This window comes from Aulonocara sp. 'chitande type north' Nkhata Bay, linkage group LG18, assembly GCF_057382095.1.
Source record: "Aulonocara sp. 'chitande type north' Nkhata Bay isolate Kocher_YH1m ecotype deep benthic linkage group LG18, A_spYH_male_GT1.1, whole genome shotgun sequence".
Classification (NCBI taxonomy): domain Eukaryota; kingdom Metazoa; phylum Chordata; class Actinopteri; order Cichliformes; family Cichlidae; genus Aulonocara; species Aulonocara sp. 'chitande type north' Nkhata Bay.
The window spans coordinates 8,640,374-8,661,702 of record NC_141361.1 but is presented as its reverse complement, the minus strand read 5'-3'; the positions used below and the strand labels follow the sequence as shown (position 1 = coordinate 8,661,702).

The 21,329-nt window shown below is 43.0% G+C and overlaps 1 protein-coding gene across 1 annotated transcript in view; it reads left to right on the top strand.

Annotated features, from left to right (window-relative positions):
- Positions 1-509: 509 nt before the first annotated feature.
- The window catches only part of LOC147307936 (contactin-associated protein-like 4), a 146,254-nt gene continuing 125,434 nt past the window's right edge, over positions 510-21,329 (top strand). The window contains exon 1 of the mRNA XM_086271142.1: positions 510-679. Coding sequence (XP_086127268.1) covers positions 595-679 — 85 coding nt within the window. The 5' untranslated portion in view covers positions 510-594. The remainder of the gene's footprint in view (positions 680-21,329) is intronic.

The following is a 21,329-nucleotide window of genomic DNA, read 5'->3' as shown; positions in this document are numbered from 1 at the left end:
TTCATTCTTATGCACTTTTTGTATTGCTTGTTTATATTTATTGTTAAACTAATGTGTTGAATGTTTGTTCCCCAGCTGTGCGCACGTTTTAAGCCCACACGGGAATATAACTTGCTCCAAATGTACACAGATTTAGGCGCTTGCACAACTACTTTACTTTTTGTAAATAAAAAGCATTCGAGTTAGTGAGATTTAAAATGCACACACCATAAAAATGAAGTGTTGAGTAAGGCGTGGATTTGTGTGTGGATGTGCATTTCACGTGAAACGAGTCTGCCTGGCAGGATTTATTACCCCATTGGAACTGAAGGACCCAATCTTGCAAGGCGCAGGGCTTTTGAAACTGTGCTTATTAAACATCGATGGACTGAAGAAGAGCTTTCAGAGGAGGGAGGCGCACGGAAGCTGCCGCTGGGAACGTGTAGTAAGACCCTCGACTCGCTCTCTCTCTCTTTCTCACTCTCCCTCACTGCCTCCCTTCCTCCCCTTCAGTTCTGGTTTGAGGAGATCTCTCTTGGAGCTGGAGAGGAGAGTTCGTTCGTCTCTCTCCTCCAGCAGCCGCCGGGCTTCTCTGCAGCCTCTCACCGCTTCACCATGGATCTGGGAACTAAAAGAGTTGCTGGGATTATCGCTCAGGTCGCCCTGCTTCTCTCCTGCGCATACGGGACGACCGGAGAAGGTGAGCCGGCTGTGCGTTTTTTACTTTTCCCGCAGGTAGCGCAGCAAGTGCGGGGAGTCTGCTTAAAACACGACACCATTCATCTGATTAGAGCGATAGAAACACGGGGGACCGATATGTTTTTGTTACTTTTTAAATTAACATTCGAGCTTTATAAAGAGCTTTCTTCTTCTTCATCAGCTTTCAGCGCGTCTTCGTTGCCAATCAGAGGAAATTAAAGAAGTAGATTGTTTTTAAAGATATTTTTGCCCTTTTTATTAGAGCAACATTTAAGCCTCCTGCACAAGTCAACTTCTCTAGAAAACATTCCCCTTGTGATTAAGCCCCTTGTATTACATCTTTCCAAAGATTCCTGATTCTCAGACTCACAGTGCCTCCTGAAAACCTTTGTATTTAGGATGCTGCAGCCCAGAAGGTTTCACAGAGCTCAGTGTTTGTCAGTAAAAGGTCTCAGCTGTGTGTTCAAACCTCTGTAGGCTGAAGCCTTTATGATAACCACTGAATCGAGTTCATCCACTCCATACAGCAAGGTTATGTGTTTGCTTTCTGGTTAATTTTGTGCTTGGCAAAGCATGTTGAGCCTGCCCGGAGTACAAGAGTGTGGGTGAAGCTGTGTGTGTGTGTGTGTGTGTGTGTGTGTGTGTGTGTGTGTGTGTGTGTGTGTGTGTGTGTGTGTGAGAGAGAGAGAGAGAGAGAGAGAGAGAGAGAGGTTGAATGCAGCTTGTACAGTAGATGTGGGCTTGGGACTGAGAGGATGCTGGGTTGCGTCTTAGGTGAAGAAATGTCACTTTTCATCACTGAATCATGTCTGAGTTGAGCATTAGTGAGTCTCCAGGTCTCTAGTTATGTGTCATTGTGGAATGTGAAGCTGGGCGTTGCTGTTATCTTCCTCTGCCCGAAAGAAGAGGCGAAGGGGAGAGAGATGGACAAAAGGAGCAGAGAGGGAGATGCCATACGCTTGTACACATTGGAAACAGATGGCAAAATGACTCTCCCGCCCTCCTGTCTTGTTCTCTTTTCTCGCAGCTCAGTGATTTCTTTTCATTTCTTATTTCATAGCTTTCCTACCTTACACTCTTAAAGACGTGATTTGTGTAAAATATTGTTATCTTCACTTTCTTCTCCATAGCTCTTTTACTCTACAAGTCCTCCACTTTTCTTTTTCGTGTTCCCTTTTCCTCTCGCGTCCATATTTACAGTCACTGACCCCCTGAATCCCACAGTCATTAGAAACTCTTGCTGTGCAGCCAAACATTGCTCACACTCGCAGAGCTTTATTTGAAATTCAAGTGGAGACCTCAAAGTTTCCAAAGACACCACATTTGTCAGGCTGAGTGTTGCAAAAGCATGCACTAGACATCCTGAATATTTCCACTTGATAGAAGGGCGCAGTCATGAAAATACATGAAGTGTTGTGCTTATTAATGCATTTGGATGTTTGAGCTTCACTGTGCAGAATGATATATGGGCACTTTGACACCAGAAGGCTGGATTCACTTTTCATCCGCTGAAGGGGGGGGGGGGGGGGGTTGTGTGCTGTTTTAGAGAGCCGATATCATATATATGGTCATCTCAAACCTTCTGTTTACAAGGAGCAGCTAGTCCTCATCTTCTCCCCTGTTAAGTGAATTTTCTTTGCTTAAGGGAAGGAGAGAGGCTGGACTGTGATGGGCTGCACTGAGACCCCAGTATAGGATATATGAGTGAGCCACTTAGACAAGTGCAAAGTGAAATAATGAAATATCTCATCTTCTGAAATGGATATTTGCATATTTGTAGGTTTAGGATTTCTGAGACACAGTAGTAGAAACAGTTCTGTGAAACTTATTTGTCTCTATATAATTTGAAACATCATTGAGTGGAAATACCAAGTTAAACATAAAAGCAAAGAGAGAATCCTAATGTTTCACCCTTTGTAGACTACCAGGAGCAACAAGGCGCATAAAAAGTCTCTTTCAGTTTGTGTGTGATTTTGTTGTCTAACAGTAATGAGGTAAGGAAAGAGACACACTCTGCAGACAGATGATGGATAAATGGTGTTGTGGAAAGAGTGTAGACAAAGCCGTGTGTAAGCAGTTAGAGTAGATGGCTTTGTAGTTTCCATCCTTCCTCCTTGAATAAAACATCTAGAGCTTCACCAAAATATCAGGCTCTCTCTCTTTTTCCACCTGCTGTGTTTCTCCTTCAGTTGTTTCCTCGCTTTCCTGCTGCTTCTGACTCAGATGTGGTGCGAACTCTCCATCCGTTCCTCCTTGTCCGACTTGTCTCTCTGCCTGTTGCGTTTTTCTTTTAGCCTTCCTTTTGTTTCCTGCCAGTGTCTCTCCACTCCCTTTGTCCTACTGAAGAGATGCGTCTCTATTTGTTTTCCTTTCGAGTGTCTTTCTCTTTGTCCTCCTCTACCCAAATCTCTTCTCTACACCTGGATCAAAGAGGATGTCTCACTGCGCCATCACTGTTCTTCCAATTCATCTTCATCTTTCCCGCTCTGCATGTGTCCTCCCTGCTCACTGAGTCCTTCCACGTGAAGCTGAAAACAGTTTGTTAATACTTTATGACCCAAAATCTTTTTTTTCTGAGAGACCTTGCTTCCCTTATAGATGTGTTTCTGCACATTTTCCAGCTCAGCTTGAAGGTGTGTGGAGCTGTATGTGGAGTCGCCTGCCATCGGTATCACAGGAATAACAGACAAGCCATTTGTGCCACCTTTGCACGTGCAAGAAAGCTAACAGGGAAATCCAGAAGATTTGCAGTCTAACATGTAATATGTGCAATTGTAATCCTGAGACAAAGATAGTAGAAGTGAAAAAGTCTATTCTGGTGTGCTGCGTATCTGTAAATGCTGTTGGCAATGCTTATCTGAGGGTTTATTAGCAACAGAGCGCTTGGCCTCCCACAACAATCCCACATTTGAATAAGATGTCTCTATTTGTAGTTGTTGTTGGTTGAAACAACTCAAACACTTAATTTGTGATGTGGCTGCAAAACACCCCTTATAACGGAGCTCTGATTGAAAAAGCAAATCTTTCAAATGTTGCTTTTCTTTTCTCACAACAAAACAACAACAAGGAACTATTTTATCAAAAAAATCTGGCAAAACTTGTGATGGCAGCTTGATTTTCTCGTCAGAATGAGACCATCACACATTTGCAGTTTACTTGTACGAGAAGCACAAGTGACGCATGAACAGTGGAAGGTGTCGACATGTTATTCAGCTCTGCCCTCTTTGCTTTAACACTTTTTGAGAAGCTTTTAGCTATTGCACTTAAAATAACATAACATATTGTCATCAAATGAATGAACAAACAGCAATGCAGCTGCGTCTTGTCAGCTCCACATGTACGTATTTATGTGCGAGGAGGTGTACCCACAGTAAAAGCTGGGAAAGAAGAAATTAGCATCATTGTCAATGACAGCGTGCAGGAGCTATTACTGCTTATTGCATACATGTTACAATTAGAATGTAAAGAATCACTGGCAGCAATGATAATTAACTGTTAAAGAAAAACATTATCCATCTCTGTCAGGAAGAGCACCCAGCGTAAAAAATCTGCCAGATGAAACATGCGGCGCTACCCTCTGTGACAAGGGAGCAGCCAACAGCAGCTTTTTATTTTTTGTCAAAGCTGCGGTGATCACCACTGGAGACTGACAAATAGCTGCGTGAGGCTCAGAGCCACAGGTTCAAAACCCGTAGTCTGAACATTTCTCTTCATGTTTGACTAAGAGTGAAATTTACTCCCTAGAACAGCTGCTTAGCTAACTGCATCATGGATCTCCATCTCAGGATTTGTCCGTTTGCCTTGAATTAGCTTTTAAAGTGAGTCTCACATGTTCAGTGACAGGAAAAATCAGTGATTTATGGAAGCTTTTAAATGATAAGGCTGTTTACTAACACATACTTAAAGCTTAGAAAATACATACAAGTCGTGCCATGGCAGTGGCCTGCCAGTATTGCATGAATATTTAAAAAAATAACTGCCACTGTTACAGTCAGTGTTTCTGTCGATCTCTCTCAGTTTTCATTATTTTTTGCTTTGTGGTTCTTTTCCTTGGCTAGGCTCTTTCTCTCTCTCTCTCTGTATCTGTCTCTGTCTGTGATTATCTCGCTCAGCGTGACCCAGCAGCACACTCATCATGCACGGACCATAAACCACAGCAGCATAATAAGTTAAGACTGCAGAGATGGAGGGATCCCAGCTGCAAGTTCTTAGCCTGAGCCTCACATCTCAATTCTCCACGGAGACAGTTCACTGTTCATTATGGAGGTGGCACTAAATGACAACAAAGTAGAGATACATATTTTAACAACCGACGGCGCTCGGATGACTTGTTAGCCGAAGCAGCGAGCTGCTTTGTCACTGGAGTTGAGCTGATGAGATTCAGGGAAGTTGGTGTGTGAAGCAGCTACCCGCAGGGCCGTAAAGCCAGTGTGCATTTAATCGCCTTCCAATATGAAAACATAAAAGAGTCAATGTATGTTCAGCAGCTGCTATATGACAAAAATAAAAACTAAAATATCCATTTAAGCTCCAAAAACAGTGAGTAACTGTTTATCGGCTGGAGCCTCGAGCCTCAGGTCAGTTTTAGGTGTCAGAATGAGGTAATGAGAATAAAACCCTGCAGGTTTTAAACAAACTGTTAGCAAATCTTGATGTGGATAGAAGTGCTTTTTTCTAAATGCAGGAGTACAAATGGAATTGAAAATTAGAATATAGAAACATAGAATCTGTAGAATTTGTAGAATTTGTCAGCTGCCATTGGTGCTTGAATTGGGTTAACAATGTGCTGTCAGTGCACCACTATTCCTGTTTGAAACATGTTTTTGCTCCATTTTGTTGTGTTGAACACAGAGATATACATGCAGAATGTGGAAAGTTACTCTCATACACCTCCTACTGTCTGGAAGAAGGTCCTAACTATAGGCTGTACAAAAGTTGGACATGAAAAGTGAAGCCAGTGTAAACCTGTAGACGTTTTAATAGCGATCAGGGGACAATACCCATGATTTTCTGTAGGAAACCCGCCCACGGAGTTAACTTCAGTAAGCACTTTTCTAAAGAGTGTTCAGGTTCAGCCAGTCTTCTTAGGTCATACAAAATAAAAGATTAAGTCCATTATGTGAATTCTGGCCACTTTAAGTTTCAGAAGGGAGGATTATCTGGGGTGTTCTCATTAGCTTGCAGTTTCACAATTAGGTCCCAGTTTCAAAACACAGAATGGCAACAATGAAAACACATCTCAAGTCTTTCAGAAACCACACAGTGACGTCATGGTAACTACATCCACACTTTATACTGTCTATGGTTCTGTCCTACTCTGACAGACTGCTGATTGAGAGGGGGACATATGTACAGTGGCAGAAAGTTAATAATTAAACTGACACATTATAACATTTCATTTATGATGCCGATGCTTTTTAGTTTTATTTCATGCACAGAAATTGTGATGTGTAGATGACTATTCATTTGTTAATTTGCAAATCAATTCCATTTTATTTATTAATTTCTATAGGGTTGCTTTCCAGCCACCCGACCTCCCCGTGACCCAGATAAGGATAAGTGGAAGAGAAAAGATGGATGGACAGCCAAATAGTCACATCAATACATTTTATTGCAAGGTAAAGATCGTACAATAGCAGAAAGAAAACAACAATTAAATGACTCTCTGAGCAAGCACTTGGTGACAGTGGGAAGGAGAACTCCCGATTGCCAGGCTCAGGGAGGGGACCAAACTGCTGTGTCTGGTTAGGGCTGATGGGAGGAAGACAATAAAAATAACGTTCTCTATACTGAAGGTTAAATACTATTTGGGGGCTATTAATTCCTCCAGTAAGTTTTAAAGAAACTGTTTATTTTATTAATATATATAATAGCATATAATGTATATATTATATAACATCAATTAATATTTTAATCTTTATTAAGAGAAGATGTCAAGCTTAAATGGAATTTTAAAGCAATATTAACCAGCCTCGGTGTGAAGCATGTTGAACATCAGAGCTTATAGTGAATCCTTTCAGCTGCCTGCTGGGAAACAACCTGCACTATGAAGGTTGACCTGCAAAATCTTTAAGACAGCAAAGAAACATTTACTAGAGCGGTGAGTTTACTCATGTGAATCTCTTAAAAATTCACCTTGCGAGAACAGAATTTCAGCTAAAACCACAAATGTGTCCACAACCTGACGATGGAGCGGTTTGCACTGAGCATTGAAGGAGCCAAAGATTTTGTATTGCTATACTGAGTGGGTAGAATTGATGCAAAGCAAGAAACTGCAGAACAGTGAAGCCTTGCGTTGAATAACAGTAATGTAATTAGAGGTTTGTTTCAAAACTGCTGTGTCTCTAATTGTGCCCTCTAAAAGTTTTATATCATGACCTGCTTTCTTCTGATTTATTTTATTAAATATGAGCGCTGCGCTACTTCAAATTTTGAGACTCCTGTTTTAATTACTGGATTTAATTAGCTTTGCTTTTTGCTTTTTGAGGGGTTTTATTGGTTAATTGTTTTATGTGTGTGTGTATTTCCATTATGAAGAATGAAGACAGCTATTACTCTTCCTGACAGTATTACTCAGAAAAGAAAACAATTAAGAAAAAATCCACATTAGAGGTTTGTACCTCATTTATGTGGACGCTCGCTGACATCAACCAAGTCTTATTGCAGAAAGTCAGCCAGTTCTTACTGCTATATCTAGTCTACTATCAGTGAAGTTCAAGGGGTAAATCTCTGAAGTCTAATATCATGCACTTTATTTGAATCCTAAGATCCTTCTGAGTAGCTTGTTGTCTCTGGTGTACTATATAAGTGTAGGTGGATGAAGGGTTTGTGGTAAAGTAATGAACTTCCAGGGGAGGAAAAGTTGTAGTGTAGAGGTATGGGTGTTCTAGCACACGCTTTCCATCTGTTCAAATTATGAAAAAAAGATTTTGAAGAGGCTACTTTGGGTGCAATATTGGTCTCCCGCCTCCTCAGTAATGAATTTTTATGCTTGTGCATTGGAGACAGCTGTGGAGGAGGAATCTTGTTCTTCGAATTGTCCGTTCTTCCTGCGACCACGACACTGCGGGAGTGCGTCTGGAGAGAGAGTAACCCAGGTTATTTTTTCGGACGTAATATTTACAGATTTCCCCTGAACATGCCACATGCAGGAATCATTACGTTACTGTTTCAGAAGAGAACAATAAGGATAAACTGACTCATTCTGTTTTTGATTGTGCAGAATGGACAGATTGTGCGTTGCACTTTTCTTAAGAACTGCTCATCCAAACAAGATGAGTGGGTGACTGAAGTCAAACCAGTGGCAATGAATACTTGTATAGGTAAAAGTAGTGTAGAATACAATACAAAAGAAAACGTGTGTATTATGTTTTTGAGTTTTATACCAACAGAATAGTGAGATTTTGTAAAGGTTAAACATTTTTTGGCTTGCTGTTATTCTCACAGAACCTTGTAGGCCTCTCGCTCCCCTTACAGAGTGGAACAGGCGCCAGTCGCTGGAAACAACTTTCAGCTAAAATAAAAGAACTGCTCATTTACTGTGAAGCATCTTATATAGTGGCACTGCATTTAATCAGTTGCACAGCTTATACAGCTGCCGAGATTGAAGTGGGTAAACTGTTGTCTGTGTTTGGCACACGTGATCATTTTGGTTCAACGAAAAACGTTTACAATTTTTCGATAAAAGGCACAATTTTTTTTTTGTCATAACTTAAGAATTCATACACTGATTACTTCAAAATTTCACGCATATGTCATAAACTGTTTACTGTTATGGCTGCAGCATAATGTTTATCTCTTGGCTCACCTGCTGAGCTGTTCAGCTGGGGTTTACCTATGATTGCTGACATTGGTCTGGAAAGCAACCCTGGAAAATCAGACTAGGTTGAGGTTGCAAACCAGGCCATATGGCAGATATGTTTTTTGTTTAAACATTTATGTAATCCAAAAAGGAAGATTGCCATGTGGCTGTGATAGGGAGTGATGCCAGTACACTGCAGATGACTAACTGTCATGTATTTATTATAGAGATGGACCGATCCGATATTACGTATCGGTATCGGTCCGATACTGACCTAAATGACTGGATTGGATATCGGAGAGAAATAAAAAATGTGATCCGACCCGAAGTATCACAAAATCACATCACAAAACGCGCTACTTAGCGTAACCCAACTCATCGGAGCAGTATGTGTCACGTGATAGAGCGGCTGTTGTCTGCAAGACCTGTCGGTGGTCTGTTGGAGCATTTGGAGCCTCGCTACATGCTTCCTAACCGCGGCATTTCATCTCAGCGAAAACTATCCCAGAGAAGTAAAGCAAATGTGTAAGTTCATCCCTGAAAGAAATACTTTTCTTTGTTATGTCATTTAAAAACTTTGAATAAATAATTATCTGAATCTTACAACAAAAGTGGTCATCTGATTAAATGTATAGAAATCCATAGTACTTTTTTCCTTTGGGAAGGTACCATCTGTGCAGTCTGCAATTCTGTTGAAGCAAGATGTTGAATCTATTTAATTATTGTAGAAAAATAATTGATTTCTGTGCATTTGTTTTACACTTGCATTAAATTAAAGTTGATTACATCGATTAAGGTAGGGGGGTGGCTCCCTAATATTTTTGCTGGGAGTTGGCAACCCTATTAGTTAGGAAGGTAAGTACTCTTTAAAATACCAGAATAGGGAGGATGGTGTAGGTTTAAATTTATTAGATTGATCAGTGTTGCTGAACTAGAAAATGTCATGGTCCTGTGACCATGACTCAGTGACTTTATGTTTATGTACTTATTGTTATTACTTTCATTATTATTCATGGCTGTTTTGGGATGGTTTGTGTTTGGGATTTTAGACACTGGGTTCTGGGTTTGTGCTCCCTCTGTTGGTCCCTGGTGTTAGTGTTCCCCTGTCTCGTCAGGTTAATCAGGTCCAGCTGTTTCCCCCATCTGTGTGTGATTTCCCAGTGTCTCTTTGTGTATTTATAGCGTGTGATTTCCTCTGCTCCTGTGTTCCTGTGTTCATCCTCTGTGTTACCCTGCGTACTCTGCATCTACCCTGTGAAATCCTCTGCGTGCTCTCCCTGCTGTTCTCCCTTCGTGTTCAGGTTTGCCACTCCTTTGTGTAGTTTCACCCAGTTTAGTTCATCCGTAGTTCTGTTTTGCCATCTCCTCTTTATGTTTGTTATTATCAATAAATCACCCTCACACCTGAATGAGTGCTGCGCTTTGAGTCCTCCTTCCACTCTCCACACGGCCGCTGCCCCGGACCGTGACAGTACGACGCGACCACAACATGGACCCAGCAGCGCTTAATCCATCCAGGGAACTACGGGAAAATCTCATCGATGCCACACAGGAGCTGATCGACCTGTGGCTGGAAAGCCCGGGTGGCACGTCCCAGCGCGCTGTAGAGAGGCGGCTACAGCGTCTGGTGACCGGTCTCCCATGGCTTCTGGGCTCGCTTTGTTCGTGGGAGCGGGAGTTCCTCCTTCTGGACCTCGGTCTTCACCCCCCGTCTGCTTTTACTTCCGAGCAGTCCGAGGCGGTGAGCGAGCGACATGTTCTGGCTTCCCCAGATTCCGAGACTCTGTTTTCTGGGGCTATCCAGAGCGGGATGGGAGACTGTTCGGATCGCTTACCCACCTTCGTGGTAACGGACCCTTCGCAAGTGGGCGTGTACAGACCCTCTGTGAAACCGAGAGACTGTTTCTCTGCCGCTCCTTCTGAGCCAGGACTCTATCACCATTCTCCGGCTCAGTTCTGTGTCCAGCCACAAGCTTCCCAGTCTGTAGCTCAACCATTAGCCTCCCTTAAGCCACAATTTTCACACTGTTTTTCCACCGCCGTTTCTGAGCAGGGAGACAAACTGTTACATTACGGACCTGTTCCTCAACAGCTGGCAACATTAGTGACTGTTACTCACTCCGGGGCTTCCCCAGAGGCGGGGTTGCTGCCCTCAGCTTACTCTGGACCCCTGGTGGCCAAGATGCCAGCTGTGAACTGCACCGGGCTGTCACTGCCTGAGCAGGGTCAGTGCTCTGCGCAGCTGCAGCCCTCCGTATGTGTGCCAGAGGCCCACGTGCCTACTGGTTTTGTTTCACATGTGCCAGAGGCCCACGTGCCTACTGGTTTTGTTTCATGTGTGCCAGAGGCCCACGTGCCTACTGGCTTTGTTTCATGTGTGCCGGGGGCCCCGGTGCCCACTGGTTCTGCGGCTGTTTTCGCTGGGGGGCCTGAGGAGCCCGTCCAGTCTCCCGCTTCGCCTGCTGGGGGGCCCGAGGAGCCCGTCCAGCCTCCTGCTTCGCCTGCTGGGGGGCCCGAGGATCCCGTCCGGCCACCTGTGGCTGCTTCTCCACCTGTGGCTGCTTCTCCACCTGTGGCTGCAGCGCCGCCTCCTGCAGTATCATCACCTGCAGCGCTACCACCTGCTACTGCCACGCCTCAGCCTGAAGCTTCAGCCTCGCCTGGCCCGGTTTCATCTTCATCTTCGTCTGGTCCGGCTTCATCTTCATCTTCGTCTGGTCCGGCTTCATCTTCGTCTGGTCCGGCTTCATCTTCGTCTGGTCCGGCTTCATCTTCATCTTCGTCTGGTCCATCATCAGCATCGTCTGGTCCAGCCTCCGTGTCTCCATCGTCTGGTCCAGCCTCCGTGTCTGCATCTTCGTCTGGTCCGGCTTCATCTTCATCTTCGTCTGGTCCGGCTTCATCTTCGTCTGGTCCGGCTTCATCTTCGTCTGGTCCGGTTTCATCTTCATCTTCGTCTGGTCCGGCTTCATCTTCATCTTCGTCTGGTCCATCATCAGCATCGTCTGGTCCAGCCTTCGTGTCTGCATCCTCGCCTGGTCCAGCCTTTGTGTCTGCATCATCATCTCCGCCTGCTGCGGTCCCGGCTTCCGTGCCCTCAGCCTCGCCTGGCCCAGCCTTTGTGTCTGCATCATCATCTCCGCCTGCTGCGGTCCCGGCTTCCGTGCCCTCAGCCTCGCCTGGCCCAGCCTCGTTTGGGTCTGGAGCTAAACGGCCGTTTTCTGGACCGCTGGCTAGGCTACTGGCCGAGCGCCGTCGCCTGACTGGCCGCCGTTGCCTTCCGCACGGCCGGCCCCCGGACCGCCATCGCCTGAGTGGCCGCCGTTGCCTTCCGCACGGCCGGCCCCCGGACCGCCATCGCCTGTGTGGCCGCCGCTGCCTTCCGCACGGCCGGCCTCCTGAATTCTTTACGCGCCGCCGTTGCCTTCCGCACGGCCGGCCTCCTGAACTCTTTACGCGCCGCCGTTGCCTTCCGCACAGCCGGCCTCCTGAACTCTTTACGCGCCGCCGTTGCCTTCCGCACGGCCGGCCTCCTGAACTCTTTACGCGCCGCCGCTGCCTTCTTCGTGGACGGCCTCCTGAACTGTGCTTTGGACTCTGCTCCCCTGTGGGTTTTGTGTTCATCTTTGTTTTGGGACTCTGGGGCCTCCGTCCGTGGTCGTGGTCCGGTCCCTCCGTCCTGGGCCCCCTGCCGCCCGCCCGGATCTGGTGGTGTGTTTCTGTGGCTGTTGGGGGCCAGCCCTTGAGGGGGGGGTACTGTCATGGTCCTGCGACCATGACTCAGTGACTTTATGTTTATGTACTTATTGTTATTACTTTCATTATTATTCATGGCTGTTTTGGGATGGTTTGTGTTTGGGATTTTAGACACTGGGTTCTGGGTTTGTGCTCCCTCTGTTGGTCCCTGGTGTTAGTGTTCCCCTGTCTCGTCAGGTTAATCAGGTCCAGCTGTTTCCCCCATCTGTGTGTGATTTCCCAGTGTCTCTTTGTGTATTTATAGCGTGTGATTTCCTCTGCTCCTCGTCGCGTCGTCTGTGTTCCTACCTGTGTTCATCCTCTGTGTTACCCTGCGTACTCTGCATCTACCCTGTGAAATCCTCTGCGTGCTCTCCCTGCTGTTCTCCCTTCGTGTTCAGGTTTGCCACTCCTTTGTGTAGTTTCACCCAGTTTAGTTCATCCGTAGTTCTGTTTTGCCATCTCCTCTTTATGTTTGTTATTATCAATAAATCACCCTCACACCTGAATGAGTGCTGCGCTTTGAGTCCTCCTTCCACTCTCCACACGGCCGCTGCCCCGGACCGTGACAGAAAATGTTTTGGGTGGAGTGTATTTTTTGCATACAGGTATAACAGAATAGCTTCAATCTCTTGTTTTTTAAAACTTAAGTATGAACTTATAAATGCGGCATGATATTTATAAAAAACAGTTGTATTGATTACAAAATACGCTATATCGGATTCATATCGGTATCGGCAGATATCCAAATTTATAATATCGGAATCGGTATCGGACATTAAAAAGTGGTATCGTGCCATCTCTAATTTATTATAAGGAGGTGCTGCAAACATGAAATTCAGAAACAAGCAATCATTTGTATGTGCATGTCCAATGCTTTAAGTAATTGTAGTTATTTAAAAAAGCGTTTTCCTGACCCCTTGGGTTGAATGCCAGAAGCTAAAAACATCAGCAGGATGAAATCAAGTAATAAACTTCACATTGTGAACATATCTGTTTGCCAATCCATACTTGCACCCAAAATACAGAATAACTTGAAACAGTTGATTTTGGTCCACTATATTCCCTATCTTGTTTTTATTTTGGCTCTGGAAGGTAGTGAATACAGTACTTGAGTTAGGCCAAGGCTGGTGACCTACTGGCAACCTCCCGTCACTAGAGAAAAACACTGCTTGCTTGTTGATAGATGAAGTTGGCCGCAAGGAGGGCAGTACAGCAATTAAAACCTCCTTGTGATTGCACCTGCAGTTTGGATAGGAGACACAGACTTGTCTGCAATGCTATTTACTTCCAAAGCAGTTGTAAAAAAGTGCAATTCAAACCAAAATGGTGAAGGTTTGCACCCAAAGTAAAAGCTCTAACATACTGCTGCAATCAATTAAAAGGTGCCATGTTTACTTTGAAGGTGAGCTTTCACCATTTCTGGATATTGTTGTCAATCTCACTACTGCTTGCAACATTTTGCAGACAAGCTGCATACATCATTGCAACCAGTTTCAAGCTACTGTCTACCAGTAATCACCTTAATTGAGCCTGTGCACGAGAAAATGCTAACTTCCTGGTTTGAGACCGGATGTAGGGTTGTACATTTCCGGTAGCTTTACTTTGCTCTTCAGAAAGATCGCGTTAAGTTACAAAGAGCAGAAGGTGGGAACACTCACCACTGTTGTGTCATAAAAAAATCTAATGATCAATTTTGACGTTTAAAGAATTTAGATCGATCAGTTGTTTACATCGCTCAACACAAGCAGAACTGCATTACTGCAGCAGAAGACACATCGTCCACATTTAGAAGCACATCTCTGTATAGTGACTGGTCTTATGATTTAAACAGGCAAATGTTCAGCATTCAAACTACAGGTGAACTATAGTCAAACCAGATGTTTCCCGTTATGTCGATATCAGCTAGTCAAGTACACACCTCCACAGCATGTTAACAAACTGTGAAAAAAGCCACACAAAAAATGAATGGTAAGGGTTTCTATACATTAGTATTTACGAAGGGTATGTTGTGACTTACCTTCAAAATTACAGTGGTCGTTCGCTAATAAGGCGGTTCACCTTTCACCTCGCTGTTTTGCAGATTTTTTTAGTGCAAGTTTGCACGTTTTTTTACGTCACATTGTGTCCTGCCACTGCAGACGATCTCCTCCGTGGCGTCTCTCCTGTACAGTACAGAATCGCTGCATCGATCGCTAGCAGTGTGACTCTGAAGTGCAGTATTGTATGTCCACGATGTCCACCAAACGTTTTGCACCGTCAAAAAATACAATTGGCTACTTGATTTCACCTATCGCTGGTTATTTTTAGAACATAACACCTGCAATAAACGAGGGACAGCTGAGAAATATAACATTTGAATCCCTTTTCTATTTTGCTCTGAGGCTCGGGGAAAAAATATCGACAAGTCGATGAACATCATTTACAGATATATTGGGTAAATGCCCAAGACATCTATAGAAATGTAAATCGCCGCTTGATTCATTCATTTGCTTAACTTGTTTTGGACCGTAAACAGGGCGTGAATAGGACACCGGAAACAAAGCTCCCCACAGGAGTTTCCGCACCGGAAGTAGCATATGCTAACGTGCACATAGTCTATTTGACAAAATAGGGATAACTTACCAGTAATTCTTCAGCTACTGCAACTACCAATAATTGCCTGCACTCAGTGGGGGAATACACATTTTTCCCTCATGATTGGTGATGATCAGAAGGTCGCAAACCACTCTCTAGGCCTGTGTGACTTGGGCTTTCCACAGCTTGGTTATTGTAAACAATTCTGTGCCACTATTTGTGAAGATGTGGGGCGTAACATTAAAAACAGGAGTTGAAGGATCTTAAAATACTTTGCAGAGTGCAGAGAGTGAAGATCTGTGCCTTTGAGTTTAATGTAGTAAGTAACCACCGAACAATTAATTCAGTTACTCAATTTTTACAGTAAAAGGGTCACTTTTTGTCTTTTGTGTCATGCTATAAAGATAATTTGAGAATGAAGTAAATCTCAGTTACTTATATTAGAACATTACCGGACTGCATTGACAGAGGCAGGCTCAGGAGTCGATAGAATGAAGACTAGTATGCTCCCTGAAAGAAAGAGAAACGAGAAATAAAACTTTAATGTTCCTTGTGGGGGGAATGGGTCAGTGCAGCTGGAAAAAAGAAATACACACACACACACACACACACACACACACACACACACACACACACACACACACAATAATGTCATACAGAAGGCGAAGCTTGTGCCTATAGCTGTGTATTAGTATGAACATTAGCAGATTTCTTCTTTAGGATGGAGAAGAAAGAGGAATTTTATGTATTTAATTTATTCTGTGCAATAAAAATTATAATGATTCTGAGATGAAGAATACACTTATAAAAGCCATACCCTGACATCTTACAGAATTAAGGATAAATCAATATGTGGATGAATGGTTTTTAAGGGGAAATTTAAACATGAAAAACTACACTTGTAGAGGGTATATAAATTTAGAAAACAAAAGCTGCCACTCAAAGTATATTTACTGCCATGAAATTAAAACCACCTTATAGCCGAGATGGAAAAACTTCTGGACCCAGAGGAGTTTCTGCAATTTATAAGCTATAACCAAACACAAACCACAGATGCCTGAGACCAATAAGTTGTCCTTCAGCTATTTACTCCTCAGAGAGTCCACCTATAGCACATCGTTCACTTAATAATCATCCACGTCGACTTTTCCCTCCACATTTCATTTGTTTCAGTGCTCTGCCGCTGCCAGGGGCAAGGTCTGGCTAAAGCTGTTTATCAGAATGAACTGAAGGAGCTAAAATACGCCCTGAGAGGTTTGATATTTGTGTTTCTTCACTAACAATATTTCACTTTTCATCAGGATTAGGGGGGAAAGGCTTTACATTGATGAATCACAACATTAAAACAAAAATTAAAACAGCTCTGACCCATTAGGGCATAGTTGGTAATGAGTATTTTGGGTTTTGTGGGGTGAGGGCCTCAGTGGATTGGACTTAGTATGGGGCATCTCGCAGATGTTCATTTGGGCTGGCATCTGAGGAGTTTGGAGGCCGGGAACTTTTGAAGTATAGTGGGGCACATGTCCTGCAGGGATAATCTGCATTCATTGGTTTCTGGGCCTCGCATGTTGAATTCTAAGCATGAGCATTCTCGCCACCACCGTGTTGGTTTTTTAGAACCAGAAATGACAGTAATTAGCACTTGTCCTAACATTAAGCCTTAACCAAATGAAAACAGTTGAGTTATAAAACAGATCATTTTGCATACAGCTGTTACAGATGGTGGACCATAGAGATGGAAAATGAACATCTATGTAGCTCTCTAGACTACAAGGCTCATTTAATCATACATTCAGTGCTTTTTTTCCCTGTATAAGTTCTCTACCTCCCATCCATGCTCAATTTAGATGCATCATTTAACTTAAGGTGCATGTTTTGGACTGTGGGTGGAAGCCAGAGTACCTAGAAAAAAACTAAACAAGCAGGCTTCACACAGAAATGCCCATTTCTTGTTTCTTATGTAATAATAATGGATTGGATTTATATAGCGCTTTTCAAGGCACCCAAAGCGCTTTACAATACCACTATTCATTCACTCTCACATTCACACACTGGTGGAGGCAGCTACAGTTGTAGCCACAGCTGCCCTGGGGCAGACTGACAGAAGCGAGGCTGCCATATCGCGCCATTGGCCCCTCTGGCCAACACCAGTAGGCAAGTAAGGTAAAGTGTCTTGCCCAAGGACACAACGACCAGGACAGAGAGCCCAGGGATCGAACTGGCGACCTTCCAGTTACAGATGCGATTCCCAACCCCCTGAGCCACGGTCGGTAGAACTTAATATGGCAAAAGAAATTCATGTGTTTATACATGGAAGTTAAAGGGGACTGAACTGTCTCATTTCTGGAGCCAGCCTCAAGTGGCCATCAGAGAAACTGCAGTTTTTTTGCTACTCTGCATTTTTTTTGTTTTGTTTTTGCATACAGGCAATGCATTATGAGTACTTTGATGTTGTACTCACAATAGTGAATACAGTGAATCCGCTGTCCCTTTAAGCCAACATCCTTCTGATTGGTTGCTCTTTGCAAACAGAAGGTTTAAACAGCAGGTGGGTGGGGCTTGGAGATGCACCTGCCTGAAATGACTGTATTAAGGACAGCCCTTCTTACTGACATTATACATTGCCAAAAGTGGAATACTTATACATGGGTTGACCTCAGTATTTTCATTTTGTCACCCTTTAAGCTGAACATCTGTGTTTACAGCCAAGAAAAAGGAAAACTAGTGGCCTCTTACGTGTTTAATCTGCTTTCTCTGTCCCGGTGTTATTGCTGGCTTGTTTAAATTATTCCTACATGTCCCTATATTTATTTATTTATGTAAGAAATGTCAGCAATTACTCTTGATTTAAAAATATCTTGTTTACTGGGCCAAAAGTCTTTGGTTCAGTTTTTGGAAAATTATTCCAATTTAAATAGAAATTGCAAAATTGGTCAGAAAAACTGCGTTTGGATATTTTTCTCAAATAGTTTAGCCTTAATGGAATTTTTTTTTACTTTGCATGTCTTCATCTTCATAATACTCTCCCCCTCTCTCATCAGTCTTCCTTGAGGATTTTATCTCCCCTCTGAGCTGGTTCACATCCGCTGGAGTGTGTGCTATAATCATAGCCTAATGACAGATAATCTCAAGAACACTGAGTGACTTTAATCCTAGCCTAATGACAGATAATACCACACGATCCCTGCTGTGTGTGTGTACACTGATTTGCATTTTCGCCCTAGTCCCTCTGTGTTTAAATGATGGTGACTCACTGGTTCCTCTGAGTCACCACATTCCCAGTACGACAAATAAAATTAAAACTTTGTAGTCAGTTTACTTTCTGCCTGCAGAGAGAGCCTGAGGTGTCCTGCCTGAAAGTCAAACTAAATGCTCTTTATGAGTCAGGTGTCAGACTACTGAGTTTCAGACTGCCTCTGCCCATTTGTCCTATGACTGAGCTTCATGATGGTTGATATAATTGGACAGGTAATCCTACTTTCATTATCTTGAACTTAGTAACCTGTTTCTAAGCTAATTAGGCTGTAAGATCTGCATCGTTATTGGTTATTCACATGCTTGATGCTGAAGGAAAAGTTTGATTATTCAGCTGCTGCAGGCTGGAGGGATTTAATATGAGTTAGAGTAAATTATTGAGATGCTGAAGGCTCAATGGCAAAATCAGAGGTGTTATTATTCACCCAATGAAGGCTATTGGCTGCCTTTAGAAAGAGTTGGTTATTTAAGCTGTGGAGGCTCCAGGGGAATATTAGGAGGGCTTGATTAAATCTCTGTGCTCATGAAGTATCCCTCATCTGTTCCAGGATTAATCTGGTAAAGAAAATCCTGAGGGTGGAGAGTGTGAACTTGAAGTCATTTCAGGTGTGGCGCAGCCCTGTCTCAGGGGAATTTATTGCTTTTCAGTGAGGTAGCTGAGAAAAACAATGGCATTGTCATTTGGTGTGAATATGTGGTGAAATTCCTTGCAAACCTCCCAGCCGTTTATGATTCATGAGAGGGCAACATCAGCAAGAGCTGGGATGGGGGGATGGGGGGGGGGATAGAAAGTAACTGAGGGTAAATCCCATTCATATTTCTTCTTTAGTGTCATTTATGGAAATGCGTGCTGGCAAAGTGGAACCATGAATGGGTTTTGATGAAGTCAAGGTTGCAGAGCAAACGAGAAACCACCGGTCATGAATCTGGATTTATTAACCCAGGAACAGGTAGTTAAACCAGGAGCTGAAAAGGGAGCTACAGTCCAGCCTTGTGATATTAGGATCTGCTGGACTGGTGTTTGTTCAAGGATGTCCCTAGCAGAAGTCTGACTCCCAAAACAATGAAGCCATTTATCAAATGCAGCCATTGTCATCGAAGATGACTTGTTGTCGCTTCAGATATCAGCTCTCATGTGTGGAGGTCACGATGCTCCATCACTCTGAGACTGTAGACTCTAACAGTAAATGGATTTTACACTTAAAACTCTATTTGCAGCAGCTCATACTGTATTAGTTATGAGTGTCATAATTTGATATATATACCGAGGACATCAAACTTACCAGCTCTAACTGCATTAGCTACCAGAGTTGCCATGCTGTTTCACCCTCTATTACAGCAGAGATTAGCCTTTCATGAGACAGATTACACATTTGTCAAAGTTCTGCTGCAGTTAGTATAATAACAGATTATGCTTTAAATACTTTGAAAAATACTTTGAATTTAATGATGAAAAGGCTCCAGTAGATTTGACAAATAAGTATTTGGTGCCCAAAATGAATGCATTAGGTCCCCTTTAATGTGAAGGAGACAAGAACGCATGCCTGGATGATATATGGAAACTCTACAGGTGGATGGTGTTGATGTTCATGACACACTGTCTCATCTATATCTGATACATATCTGAAACTTTGGCCTCTTGGTGGTGGTAGAGAAAAGCTTTGCAGTGACACCAGCTACATCAGGGTTTGTTCTCTGGGGATCATGAGCTCTAAAAGACTTTAAAAACCTTTTTGGGTGAATATGAACGTGATGAATATTTAATTGATTGCAATTTGAATGTCAAGTTACAAATTAACTTCATGGGGCAACCCAATACAATTCACCAATTACTAATTAATTAGATTATTTTAGTACAAGACACTGTTGAAGAGCGAAAAATATTTATATAATTGAATTCCTTGAACTTAGTAGTTAGAGCTCTGCATGGTGTGATATTTGTCTTGTGGATGTACTCATTGCAGCCTGGTGGTAGAGCCTAAGGAAGTCATAAAAGTCATAATGAGTCATCGTTTGGGGATCTTTAGTATTCTCTGTATCATCTGTATCCTTTGGCCTTTGTGTCTACCCTGCATCTCAGTCTGATGCTCCCTAGATGAGGTCGCAATGTGAAAATGGTTTTTCCTCAACATCATTTGACCCCTTCCTTTCCACTTATGGAAAAGCCGACATCATCCTGCCCTCACAGTGTGACTTAGATACTGGCAATATAGAGTCCATGCAATTCTCCTGCAAAGCTAGTGTTTATGCTGAAAGACAAGACTTTTCTTCTGCATTGGACACACTTGCATTCAAAAGTGTTTTCTCTTTTGTGCCCATTTTTTCCCTCAAACAAACTACTCAGTGTTATTTAACACCAGCATTGTATTAATACAGTTGTAGTCCTGAAGGTTTGTGTCATGGCCTGCAGCTGGAATTCTTTTCACCCTTTTCCCTGTGTGTCAGAGGCTCAGATCACGTGTGTGAATAAAGTTTCCAACCAGAGTTTCCGAATTTGTCCGTAATTGGTCCAGAAAGCAAACTGGAAGTTGTATTTTCAGCTTTCTCAACATTGTAATCTTCAAATTTTAGCTGTAGTTAAAAATTTGATGGAACAAAAAATTCTAATTGGTGTCTGCAATTTTTGAGCAAACAACCAGATATTTATATACAACTCTGAGTTGTTTATTATCGCATCATCCTGAACTCAGCAATTTATCAGTTTGTTTCATTCAGGGAATTTGTGCATAATTCTGGGTTTAATTTTCACACTCACAGAGTAGATCCTGCCACTACTGCTGCTACTACTGATTTTTAATTGCATAGAGAAATTTTGGAAAAGAGTTTAGCCAGAACAAAAAGTCTGGTAAAACAGACACACTGGCTTCATTGCACTCCAGGAAGTTTTCATTTCATTCTGGTTTAGTCAAGCCGTTTTCTACTATTTGCCTTATTAGAGGCAATAATTACAGTTTAGTTAAGTTGGTGTTTGATGATGGAGTCTGCATTAATTTCATGTGCAAGTTGAAACCACTACCAAAGCGTGCCAAAAATATATCGCCCACACATCACCAGCAGCAGCCTAAACTGTTGATACAAGGCAGGAAAGGTCCGTGTTTTCACCTTGTTTAGGCCAAATTCTGACCCAACCATTTGAAAACTGAATCAGCTGATACACATTGTATCTAGTGCTCGGTGTGGTCTTCTGCTGCTGTAGCCCATCTGCTTCAAGGTTCGCTGTTTTGTCTATTAGAAATGCTCTTTTGCATGCCTTGTTTGTGACGACTGATGATTTTAGTTACTT